The 10,516-nt window shown below is 47.0% G+C and overlaps 1 protein-coding gene across 6 annotated transcripts in view; it reads right to left on the bottom strand.

Annotated features, from left to right (window-relative positions):
• plekhg2 (pleckstrin homology domain containing, family G (with RhoGef domain) member 2) overlaps nucleotides 1-10,516 on the bottom strand; it is an 82,509-nt gene that overhangs the window by 13,913 nt on the left and 58,080 nt on the right. For 4 of the 6 annotated variants that reach the window (XM_005737480.1, XM_005737481.1, XM_005737484.1 and 1 more), the window contains 11 exons: nucleotides 10,137-10,287; nucleotides 7,125-7,256; nucleotides 6,018-6,200; nucleotides 5,764-5,856; nucleotides 5,585-5,671; nucleotides 4,942-4,975; nucleotides 4,749-4,847; nucleotides 3,366-3,467; nucleotides 2,173-2,211; nucleotides 1,074-1,081; nucleotides 361-507 (listed from right to left, as the gene is read on the bottom strand). In XM_005737480.1, coding sequence (XP_005737537.1) covers nucleotides 361-507; nucleotides 1,074-1,081; nucleotides 2,173-2,211; nucleotides 3,366-3,467; nucleotides 4,749-4,847; nucleotides 4,942-4,975; nucleotides 5,585-5,671; nucleotides 5,764-5,856; nucleotides 6,018-6,200; nucleotides 7,125-7,256; nucleotides 10,137-10,287 — 1,075 coding nt within the window. The remainder of the gene's footprint in view (nucleotides 1-360; nucleotides 508-1,073; nucleotides 1,082-2,172; nucleotides 2,212-3,365; nucleotides 3,468-4,748; nucleotides 4,848-4,941; nucleotides 4,976-5,584; nucleotides 5,672-5,763; nucleotides 5,857-6,017; nucleotides 6,201-7,124; nucleotides 7,257-10,136; nucleotides 10,288-10,516) is intronic. The other 2 variants (XM_005737482.1, XM_005737483.1) reach the window with 2 other exon arrangements.

Raw genomic sequence — 10,516 nt, 5'->3', positions numbered from 1 at the left:
CCATCCATCCGTCTACTCACTCATCCATCCATCCATCCATCCATCCGTCTACTCACTCATCCATCCATCCGTCTACTCACTCATCCATCCATCCGTCTACTCACTCATCCATCCATCCATCCGTCTACTCACTCATCCATCCATCCATCCATCCATCCATCCATCCATCCATCCGTCTACTCACTCATCCATCCATCCATCCATCCATCCACTCATCCATCCATCCATCCATCCATCCATCCATCCATCCATCCATCTGTCTACTCATCCATCCATCCATCCTGACATCAGGTCAGCATTAACGCAGATACATCCTCTGAGGCTGCAGTGCTGACGAGTGCTAGCACAAGCTAAAGTTACCTCCTCCTTGTTCGGTCGTAGCTGAGGCTTCAAACTGGCGCCGCCTCGCTCGGACTCCACCTCTATGACGGAGGAGGCCAACGTGCTGCTGCTGCCTGCTGAGCCCAGGCTGTCTGCGTGGCACAGCTCGCTTTCACTGCCCGCCTGCTGTTACAGTAACAGTTTTCTTTAGATTTACAGTCCAGCATAATCACCATAAAACCAGCAGTGCAAACTCACACTCATCACTGTTCAGCGCTCCAAACTGAAATCACTGAAATCTCCCTCAAACTACAGACATATGTCTAAATGGACATAAATATACATATATACATATATACATATATACATATATACATATATACATATATACATATATAATGCATATATGTATTATGTAATACATATATTGACATAAATGTGAATGTTCATGTTTAAGTTTCCTCCCATTCCCTCCCCGACATGCTCAGCACCCAACAAATTTATGAAGCGATAATAATAAGCTGGGCCAGCTAGACCTCATGAAAATATAACTGTACAGATTATAAAAATAAATAATAACTATTATCACAAGAAATCTTTAAATATTCATAAAAACAACAAACACAACCGTGTTTATACGCTGATTGTGAAAAACGATGTAGTTGAGATGTTGGACCAGAGGATCTTTGATGGTTAATGAAGCGTTTAATAGCTGAGCTGCACATTTGCCAGAAATCTGAACGCGGTCTCACCTTCATAGCTGCGAGATTCCCGGGTGGAGCGAAGCGGTGGGGCGAGACGGGTGACAGATGCCGTGATGGATGAGAACAAAGAGAACGGTGTTATCAAAGTATTATTATTGTTTTCAGGCACTTAGCAACTTGGCATCTGAAACTACATAACCACAAGTTTCATGTTTGAACAATGCTTGAGCCAGGCAGGCCCGAGCCAAACCCACACCCCGAGAGCTGCAGGAAACATGAGTCCGGTCTAATTTGCTTCTCGCAGTCAACGACATGCATATCGGAGCAAACACATTTCCAAGTTCAAACATGTCCCACTGTGGCAACCCCTCAGCTTTGCAGCTTTCAGCTTTCCCATTCAGAAACAGACGTGATGTTTCAGAGCTCATCTTTCAGATTTCTGAGTTCAGGAGGTAAATGTCACTCCAGGAGCAACAGCTCCCCCTGGCTGTGGAACTGCACCATTTCTATTCACAAGTTGTGAAAAACAAGTTGTGGTGAACAGCTGTTGTTAGTTACTGAGATCCAGGCCCAGAACCAAAGTCCGCACACTCGGACTGGGAGACTGGTTCCCGATGAGCTCACGGATTCTTTCTGAGCATCTCTGCCAGCTCCGCTCAAACGATTACCCACAATTCATACATCACTGTGGCACTAAACCTGGGTTTGTAACAAACGCACAAACAGGGAGCAATCCACCTGAAAATGACTGGAAAACTCCCGTTTTCTGGAAAGCAGAGGGATTATTCACCAATATTGTTTGTGGATTTCTCTTAATTATTTAGTTTTGAAGTAAAACGAGTGTGGATGAAAGACGGAAGAAAGTCCATCGTTTTGCCAGAAAACATTAACCAGGTTGAAGCGCCGTCGTTTGCAGCGGAGGAATCTCTGTGGGAGCTTTCTTTGCTTCTCCACCTCCACGTGACCCTGGAGCTGTGGCAGCTTTAAAACCCGATGAACTAAAACAACAATCTTATCAGCGACGGCTTTTTCAACCTGCAGAGAAATCGGACACAGTTCATTTCTGATTGCTTTGTTTCATTTTAGCTCTCAGGGTGATGTTTGGGTTCGGGCCTCATCATGTGGATAAGAGTCTGACTCGTCTCACCGTTGGGATGAAACACTGCTTCGATGTCTTTGGCAGGAGCTGGAACAGAGGAGGGGAGGCTGGTTATTGCAACATAATATTTGCTGTTACACAACACATGGTCTCGTGGAAACGAGAAAGAGAACATGTTTTTGAGTTTCCTGCATTCACCCTCGTTATGTCAGGAATCTTCATCTTACTGACTGAAATACTTTCACCCACACAGACCTCCTGCCATAAAAGACATCTACAGGAAGCGGTGTCTGAAAAGGGCTGGGAAAATCATCAGAGACCCCAGTCACCCATCACATGGACTCTTCACCCTCCTGCCCTCTGGGAGGCGCTACAGGAGCCTCCGGACTAAGACCACCAGGTACCGGAACAGCTTCTTCCCCACAGCTGTCAGACTCCTGAACTCTGCCTCCTGACATCTGACCCACGTTAAACTCATGGACTGAACATACACACACCCACAGTGGACAACTGTACCCTCAAACACACAATAATAACATGGACTGAACCACCACTCACAACCACCAGCACTTTATATACCTCTGTAGAAACTATCTACACCCTCACTTATCTAAACTGCTCTACTGTAAATGCTGTATAGACAATCATTCTGTACAATAACTATACTTCTACGACTGTTTATAACTTGCAAAGTTCATATTTCTGTATAGTTTTCATATTTACATCCTGTTCATAGCCTGTACACACTTATAGTTATAACATATTAATAACATACCTTCATACTGTGTACATTGCAACATACCCATAATAGACCCATATTTTGTACCCATATTTTCTATTCTATTCTATTCTATTAATTAAAAGCACAATCTCATAATCTCCCCAGCTGTGTGTCACACAGTTCAGCTTAACATCTGGAGATGAAGAGAGTGTGAAATGTCTGCGGCCGAGTTGAATCCAAACTGCAGATATGCACATGCAGACGCACGATTGGTCACTGTCGCTCAGCGGGACAATGAGTCGTAAACGTCATAAGTTAGAGCCGCTTCCACGATGCAGGACTCTGAGCTGCAGTGTTTCAGGCTGCTGTGAGTCACCGTTTGGATAAAGTCAGTTTCACTTTCCCTGCTGCTTCGTTGTGTCTCTTTGATTAGAGCATCAAAAAGCAGATGTTTGCTGTTTTATATGAATAAAGGGTGGAGACTCTGAGCCTGAGCTGTGGCTGAAGCCTGTCTGAGTACCTGACTGCCTCCTGGTGCGTCGGTACGGCAGGTTTCCCTCCAGCAGCAGAGGCAGGTTCTTCCTGGACTTCTCCGGCGTGTACATGAGCAGCTCTGGAGGCTCTGCAGGGACAAACAGAGCAGAAAGAGGCCCTCGTGTCAGGGTTGAAATTCAAACTGTCCCGTTCCTGGTGTGATAGACTACACGACTGTGAGCCGCCTTACATTTTGGGTGCACAAAAGTTGATAATATTATCAAAAGGTTTCTCAAACAGTTAAGACGAGGTGATCGGGTCTGTCATTTGGAATAGACACAAACCAGAAAAAAACTTTTAATTTTTATGTTTATTTAAGCGTTATCTGACAGTATGTTTGCACTACCCATATGGAAAAGAAATAGTCAAAACTTATATGTGATTACTCATGAAAGTGGCCACTTTCTCATTACTTTCATACATTGTTTTCGTAAGTATCCAAAACATACAAGTTTCATTATATAATTTTCAAGGGATCTTATATCTGTTTTCACTCTTGTATGCTTTTCATACAAGTTTCAAACAAGACAGATACAAACCTTATAAGATTTATATATATCTTATATATGGGTAAGTACCGCAGCAATTTCCCAATGTTGTAAACCTGCTCAACATTTGGCAATAAAACCCTTTCTGATTCTGATAAGCGTGTTTTTCAGATTCTTAGATTTAGTAATGCCGCGGGGTGGGGGTCAAACTTTAGCACAGTTGTTGTGCAATCGCTCAGGGGGGCCGTGGCCGCCAGGCTCTCGGAGCTGACTGTGTGCTGGAGATCGCTGCGTGGGTTCAGGAACACGTCACCGTAAGCAGGGACCGCCGTCACCTCTGCAGTCACACGTGAAGCTCAACCTCCACCACGCAGAGCTCAGACGGAGGCTTCTATCAGTTCAAAGCTAGCATCCATGATGGGGCCATTAGCGCACTGGCAGGGGTAACCAGGCCATCTGAGAAGGTCCCAGTAATGATGACGCACACCTCCGGGTTCTGAGGCTTCTCGGAGAACTCTTTCTTTGTTCGGTCAGATGACAAACCTGCACCCTGCTCGCTTTCCATGAACCAGCGCGCCGGCTAAACTGACCCGAGTACAGATCAGATCTGCTGCTGACTTCATGCAGCCAAAAACGCCCGAGCCGTATGAGGCAGGTTCGGGAGACACATCCGGCGTTGTGTACTGAAGCTCAGCTCAGAATGAGCACATATCCTTCAGAAAACCTTTATTTATGTCCAGTCTGTGCGTCCACTTAAACAGACGCTAGATTAATGCACAGCTTTCCCCATTTTCGGAAACGTGTTACAAACAAGTCGCAGTCATGACCTGTGAGCAGGAGAAGAAGATGAGGAGCAGCTCGAGAAGGAGGAGGTGACTGACCCTGACCTGACTGACGCCTGCCTCGGTGATAGGCGTGGATGTCGTCCAGCCGCGGAGACGCAGATGACTTCTTCAGGTGGTCCTGCTCGAACTGAGGAGCTGAAACACAGGAAGTGATGTCACTCCATCTGCAGAGGCTGAAAACTGTTATATAAAAATGCTGAATACGTGTGTGTGTGTGTGTGAGACTCACACTGACAGAAGTTGTCTCCCAGGACCTGCCTCGCCTGGAAACGATCAGTGAATCAGTCAAACGTGTGAGCAAAGACAAATCCTCACATTAACCAGGTGGATTCAAATGAACAGGTGAGACGCTGACTCCAGTTAGCTGGCTGGATGTGGGATGTTAAATATTCAGAGTCAGTGTGTCCACTGTAACCTGGTTACAAACATGGATGTATCACCATCCTGCTCATGTTACAGGACATCTGCTGCTCCTTACTGTTTACACCAGCAGGGGGCAGCAAAGATCTACAAAAGCTGCTAACGCTGCACTCTTTACTAAACTCTACTGCTGCTGCTGGGAGCACGACTACATGCATGTTTCCTCGATCTTTGCTGTGAACATTATAAACAGCTGCTCAGGTACAGATCGCGCTCTCACTGCAGTGCAAATCAATCCAATCAGCTGCTAACAGAGGCCGTAAAGCCACCACAGCCAGGTCTACTCAACAATCGGATCTCCTGCGAGCAGCAATATGCTTGAAACCACAGTGATCGGTGCTGAACTTCACCTGTGGGCAGGTAAGAGTCAGCATCTAATGTGAGTGTCTTTGGATGGTGGGGAGAACGTGGGAGCTTCACACAGGAAGACCAGGACATGTGAACCTGCTTACCTTGTGTGGGAGTGATGCGGGATGGTTTTCGACGATCAGCCTCTTGAGGTAGTGCACCCACAGTCGCTTCTCCTCCTGATTCTTCGTCTGCAGAACAAAAAAACAGGATCCAGGCACAAACAGTGATGTCGCTGCATCTGAGATCCAGATTTAAGGCGGAGACTCGAGGTTTCCCTCACCTGGACTACATGCTGCTGTTTGGGAATGGTCTGGTCGGACACTCGGAAGCACAGCGGGTCCTTCAGATTCTCCACCAGCAGCAGATTACAGCACTGCAGATGGAGGAGCAGACAGAGACAAACGTGAGGAACCCTGAAGGTCAGAGCATCGCTGTGGCGATGAGCCTCTGTTTCCTGGGGGGTCGCATGTGTGTTTGTTGTGATGCAGGAGTGCAGACACAACCCACAACGGCCTCAAACGTGTTGTTACTTACAAAAATATGTGTGCTGTAGACAAACTGCTCCATCCTCTTCTTGGCAATCAGCAGCATTTTATCGAACAGGAAGAACGCTCTCTCCTTCTTCACTCTGTGGACTTTAAAGGAACCTTCAAGAACCAGCTCGCCGAACCCGCTGAGGTCCGGCCCAGTCCAGTTCACCAGCAGGGACTCGATTTCCTGGAGAGAGACATCGGTGAAAGGTCACAGGCTAACCACAGTGGAGTGAACCCGACCTAAACCTGCTGATCTGCACCGATCCTTCATCCTCAGAAAGGTTCTTTGGAAAAGCACAGCGTTCTCTAGAGAACCAGTTTTCTCAAAATGCCTGCATGGGTCACAAAGTTCTCAGTGCTGAAGGCAACTGGACGTCTTTAGGTTCTCAAAGATGTTTCACCTCAGACCTGAAAGGCTTCATCGGTTCTCAAAGCACATGGGGGTCCCAGCTATGCAACAACTAGCTAGGTAACATGCTAACTAAGCTAACTCGCTAACTAGCATCAACTTGCTAGTGATTGCGCTCCAAAGCTCAGCTAAATCTGGTCACAAACCCATGTTAACGATGGCTAACATGCTAACAATGAAACCTGCAAATATCGATCCACAAGCTCATATGGTAGCTGTGTCCATCTTTCATATACAGTCTTTGTTAATAGCTGCTGAATGGTAGCTCGTAGGTAGACCAAAGATGTCCAAGGTGTTCTACATCGTGGGCCACATGGACCGGACGAGTGAAACATCCTCATTCTGTCAGTGTAAAGACGTTTAACTGAAACATCGTCATATAAGAAAAAGACGAGTAACTTCAACAGGACATCTCAGATTTCGCAGATAAAAAAATCAGTGAAAGAAATCCGTCAGCATGTCAGGAGTAAATGTGTCATTTTGTTTTTTATTGTGGACTCGTCGTAAAAAGCTGAACTATCATGAAAAACAGGAACTTTCATGTTACTTAATTACTTTGAGTAGTATCAGTGCCCTCCTTCACATCTTCCAGAGCCATCTAGTGGGCCACTTTAGAGTTTGGTGGGCCAATTCTGGCCCCCGGGCCTTATGTTTCTCAGCAGCTTTTTTCACGTTGGGGTCCTGCATGATCATCGTTACCTGCAGCCGCACAGCGTGCTCCTGTTTCCTCTTCATGTCGTTGATGTACCAGGCGACTGCTGTCATGGTGACGATGGCATCCTCCACGACCTCATATCCGGGCTCGCTCTTGTCAAAGTGCTTAGAAAGTTCCTGAAACGAGACGAGACCCGCACATAAAAGACAGCTCGCGCTCTGAGATCCTTCCCCGTTCTGATCCTCCGCCTGCTGAGGCCAAAACACAGACGGGGATTTCTCCGAGCCTCAGATAAACTGTGGTTTGTGTCCTCGTAACTTTTACTCAGTTTGCTTTGACGTCTTTGAGACCACCGTGAACACGAGGACGCGAAGCATCATTAACCCTTAAACTGCCACTGAGCCACCTCACCGTGCGGCTCTGTGGCGCAGCGGATAGCACATTGGACTGCAAAGGTTGTGGGTTCGAGTCCCACCAGAGTCGTGCTAATTAGAGCTTTCATACACACAGCGCTGGAGAGGCTGCTTCTAACCCTCCAGCTCAGGGTTACGTCACGTGTTTATTTAGCAGAGGTTTAACCGACTGCGGGGAAATCTGACCTGCTGTGGAGCAAATGCTCAGAGGTGCTCTGTCACAGTCAGGAAGTGCAGGGGAAAATAAGTCCGTGAAGCAGGAACAGCTTTCCCAGTGAACGTGCCGAGTCTCCTCACTGGTCCCAGTCCAAGCCCAGCTCTAGGAGCGGGCGGGAGGATGACACAGCTGAAGCTGCTCTTTGTTCTCGCTCGTTGGTCTGCAGGATTTGCCGCTGCCGCTCTGATGACGGCGGCCAGTTTAAACATCGGTCAAACACGTGTTTGGATCCGAGCTGGGATTTTCCCAGAATCCTCAGCTGCTCCCGTTTCAGTCCATTCTGTGCTAAGGCGCTTCAGGGTGCAGTGGAATATAACTGCACACATACTCTGAGCTACTTGTACTTCCAGTCCGATGCTTCTCACAGGGAAGCGACGCTTTTGACCTCCAGAGTTCACAGAACGACTCCATGAGCACGAATGAAATGTGGCTGATCTGCAGCTTCAGGCCAGCCTGACTTCCTGCTGCTCTCACTGATCACTCACAGGCTCCAACACACACTCAGGACACGCTGGGCGCCACAGGCTGGATGATCAGTTTGAAGGAATTAATCATTTAATTAGTTTATTGAAAAAAAAGATCAATTAAACAATGAGGACAGCAGACGGCTGAGTGAGAAGGCCTCTGCGGCTTCAGCTTCACACCGTAGGAGCTCCTTTAAAGCACGCTCTGTGTGAACAGACGTGATGAACAAGTCCTCGCCTCTTCCAGGTGTTTGCGCGTCATGTTAAACATCTGGAGCACAAGTCTCCATTCAGCCAGATGTGATTATTAACGATGGGAATTTGGCACAGAAGAACAAATGGTTCTGCTCCTAAACCGGACCGCTTCAGCTTGTTTCCATCGTTTCATCCGTTTCGACTCTACTCAAGTATTTCTGCATGTTCACAATAATACACACGATGATACTGCAGTATCAGGTGGTATCTGAGCAGAATCACACGTGTGTAAATATTTCATTTGTTAGAATTTGTGGGTTTATTTTTTGCTGCGAGTCTTTAACTGAGACTCGTCTGTTTCAAACGTCTGCTGAGCTTCTCCTCAGAGTAATGAGAACACGACGACGGCCAGCCTGCAGTTCGCTCTCGTGTGATTTAACAGAGTCCCCGTTTCCTGGTGCTGACTGCGGCACAAACGGGCTCCAGCATCTGTTTGGTGTTTGTGCCAAAACTGACTCAACAAAGACAACGAGAAGCAGAGCTTACGACTGATCGACGAGTCTTCCTGTCACGTTAACTCGAGGCCGCTGGCTTTACTTCTTCTACACGCTGAAATCAGATAAGTTGAGTTTTAGGGCAGCTGTAGTTTCAAACCTCAACCAACTCTTTGCACAGCGGAGCCGACTCGCTGACTGTCCTCCGGTCGTGATCCTGTGTATGTTTAGCAGTTAGATGGCCGTCCTGCAGTTTCAGATCTTTGCGTTCTGCACAGACTCTGAATTAAAGTAAATAATGCAAATTTCTGTGCGTGCAGATGGCAACGGATTCACGGTTTAATCTCCATTTCATCTCTGACAGACTGCATGTGACTGCTCACGGACTCGGCGTTGTTGACCTTTATCGCCGTCTTTGCACAGCTGTGTTGCTTTGTAGACAGCGACTGACCACGCTGGTCTCAGTCGGTCCCTGTCTTTGAAACAGCCGTTTTAATCACTTCTGTCCTACACGTGCACACACGTTAGCGTGTCATGAGACAGAAGCATAACTGCACTTCACTGCAGCACAGACGGTAAAGGACCTGTGGTCAGAGGACAGAACAAAGCTGTGACAGAGCAGCTGCAGAGCGGAAAGAGAAGTTTGGACTCTGAGATGATGTCAGAGTTTATCCTCGTTTTATTGGTCCTGGGAAAAACCCCGCACACGTAGCCGAGGACACACACCGCTCGTCTTTAAAGACGCGACGCGCTGAGAGGTCTCAGCCTGACCCTCTGTTTACTGACAGGAGACAGACCTGTTGCCTGGAGACCAAAGCTTTACGAGGACCAATCAGCTTCCTCAGGGAACCACAGGGAGTGACATCATTAAGGATGTTTGGTGTTACCTGTGGAAGCAGGTACTCATCTAGCAGTATCAGGTAGGACTGAAGTCATTTATGCTGAACTAAAGCTAGTATTTGAGATGTTGAGCTACTTCTCAACTACTAGAATTTGAGGTGTTTGGATGCACTTGCAGGTGGCACCTGACCAAGTAACAGGCTTTCGTGTGCACAGTGTCTGATAGCATTTAAATTCTCACCTGCAGTATTTGAGGTTCTATATGCAGTATTCATTAGTACAACCTGTATTAGGCTGTTTTTGAGGTGCTATGTCCAACATCTGATCGTATTTGAAGTTTAACTTGTATATCTGGAGGTATTTCAGGCACCGCATGCAGTATTTGGTAGTATTTGCGATATAACTTGTAGTATTAGGTGGTATGAAGGGTCACCTGTAGCAGCAGGTGGTACTTGAGGATCCTCTGCACTGGTTTGAGCAGGTACGTCTCCAGCGGTAAGGAGTGGCTCAGGGTCGCCTGCCTCTCCTGGAAGAAACGAACCAGACTTTCGTTCTTCATGCACTCCCTCAGCACGGCCACCGAGCTGTGGACACAGAGCAGCAGCATTAAAACCACAATAGATTCTCTTGAAGCCAAACAGCAAGCCCCAAAACAAGTCGATGGATATCCAGGTCAGGTTACCGACATCTACAGAGTTCAGCCATCACCTCGTAGCATTTAAAGGTTCAAGGTTCTTTATTTGTCACATGCATAGTTATACAAGTATAACACACAGTGAAATGTAGAGGAAGAACATTATATATATATATATA

Source organism: Pundamilia nyererei, unplaced genomic scaffold (genome assembly GCF_000239375.1).
Source record: "Pundamilia nyererei isolate P.nyererei 1_Seehausen unplaced genomic scaffold, PunNye1.0 scaffold00076, whole genome shotgun sequence".
Lineage (NCBI taxonomy): Eukaryota > Metazoa > Chordata > Actinopteri > Cichliformes > Cichlidae > Pundamilia > Pundamilia nyererei.
This window is presented reverse-complemented; position numbering and strand designations above follow the sequence as displayed.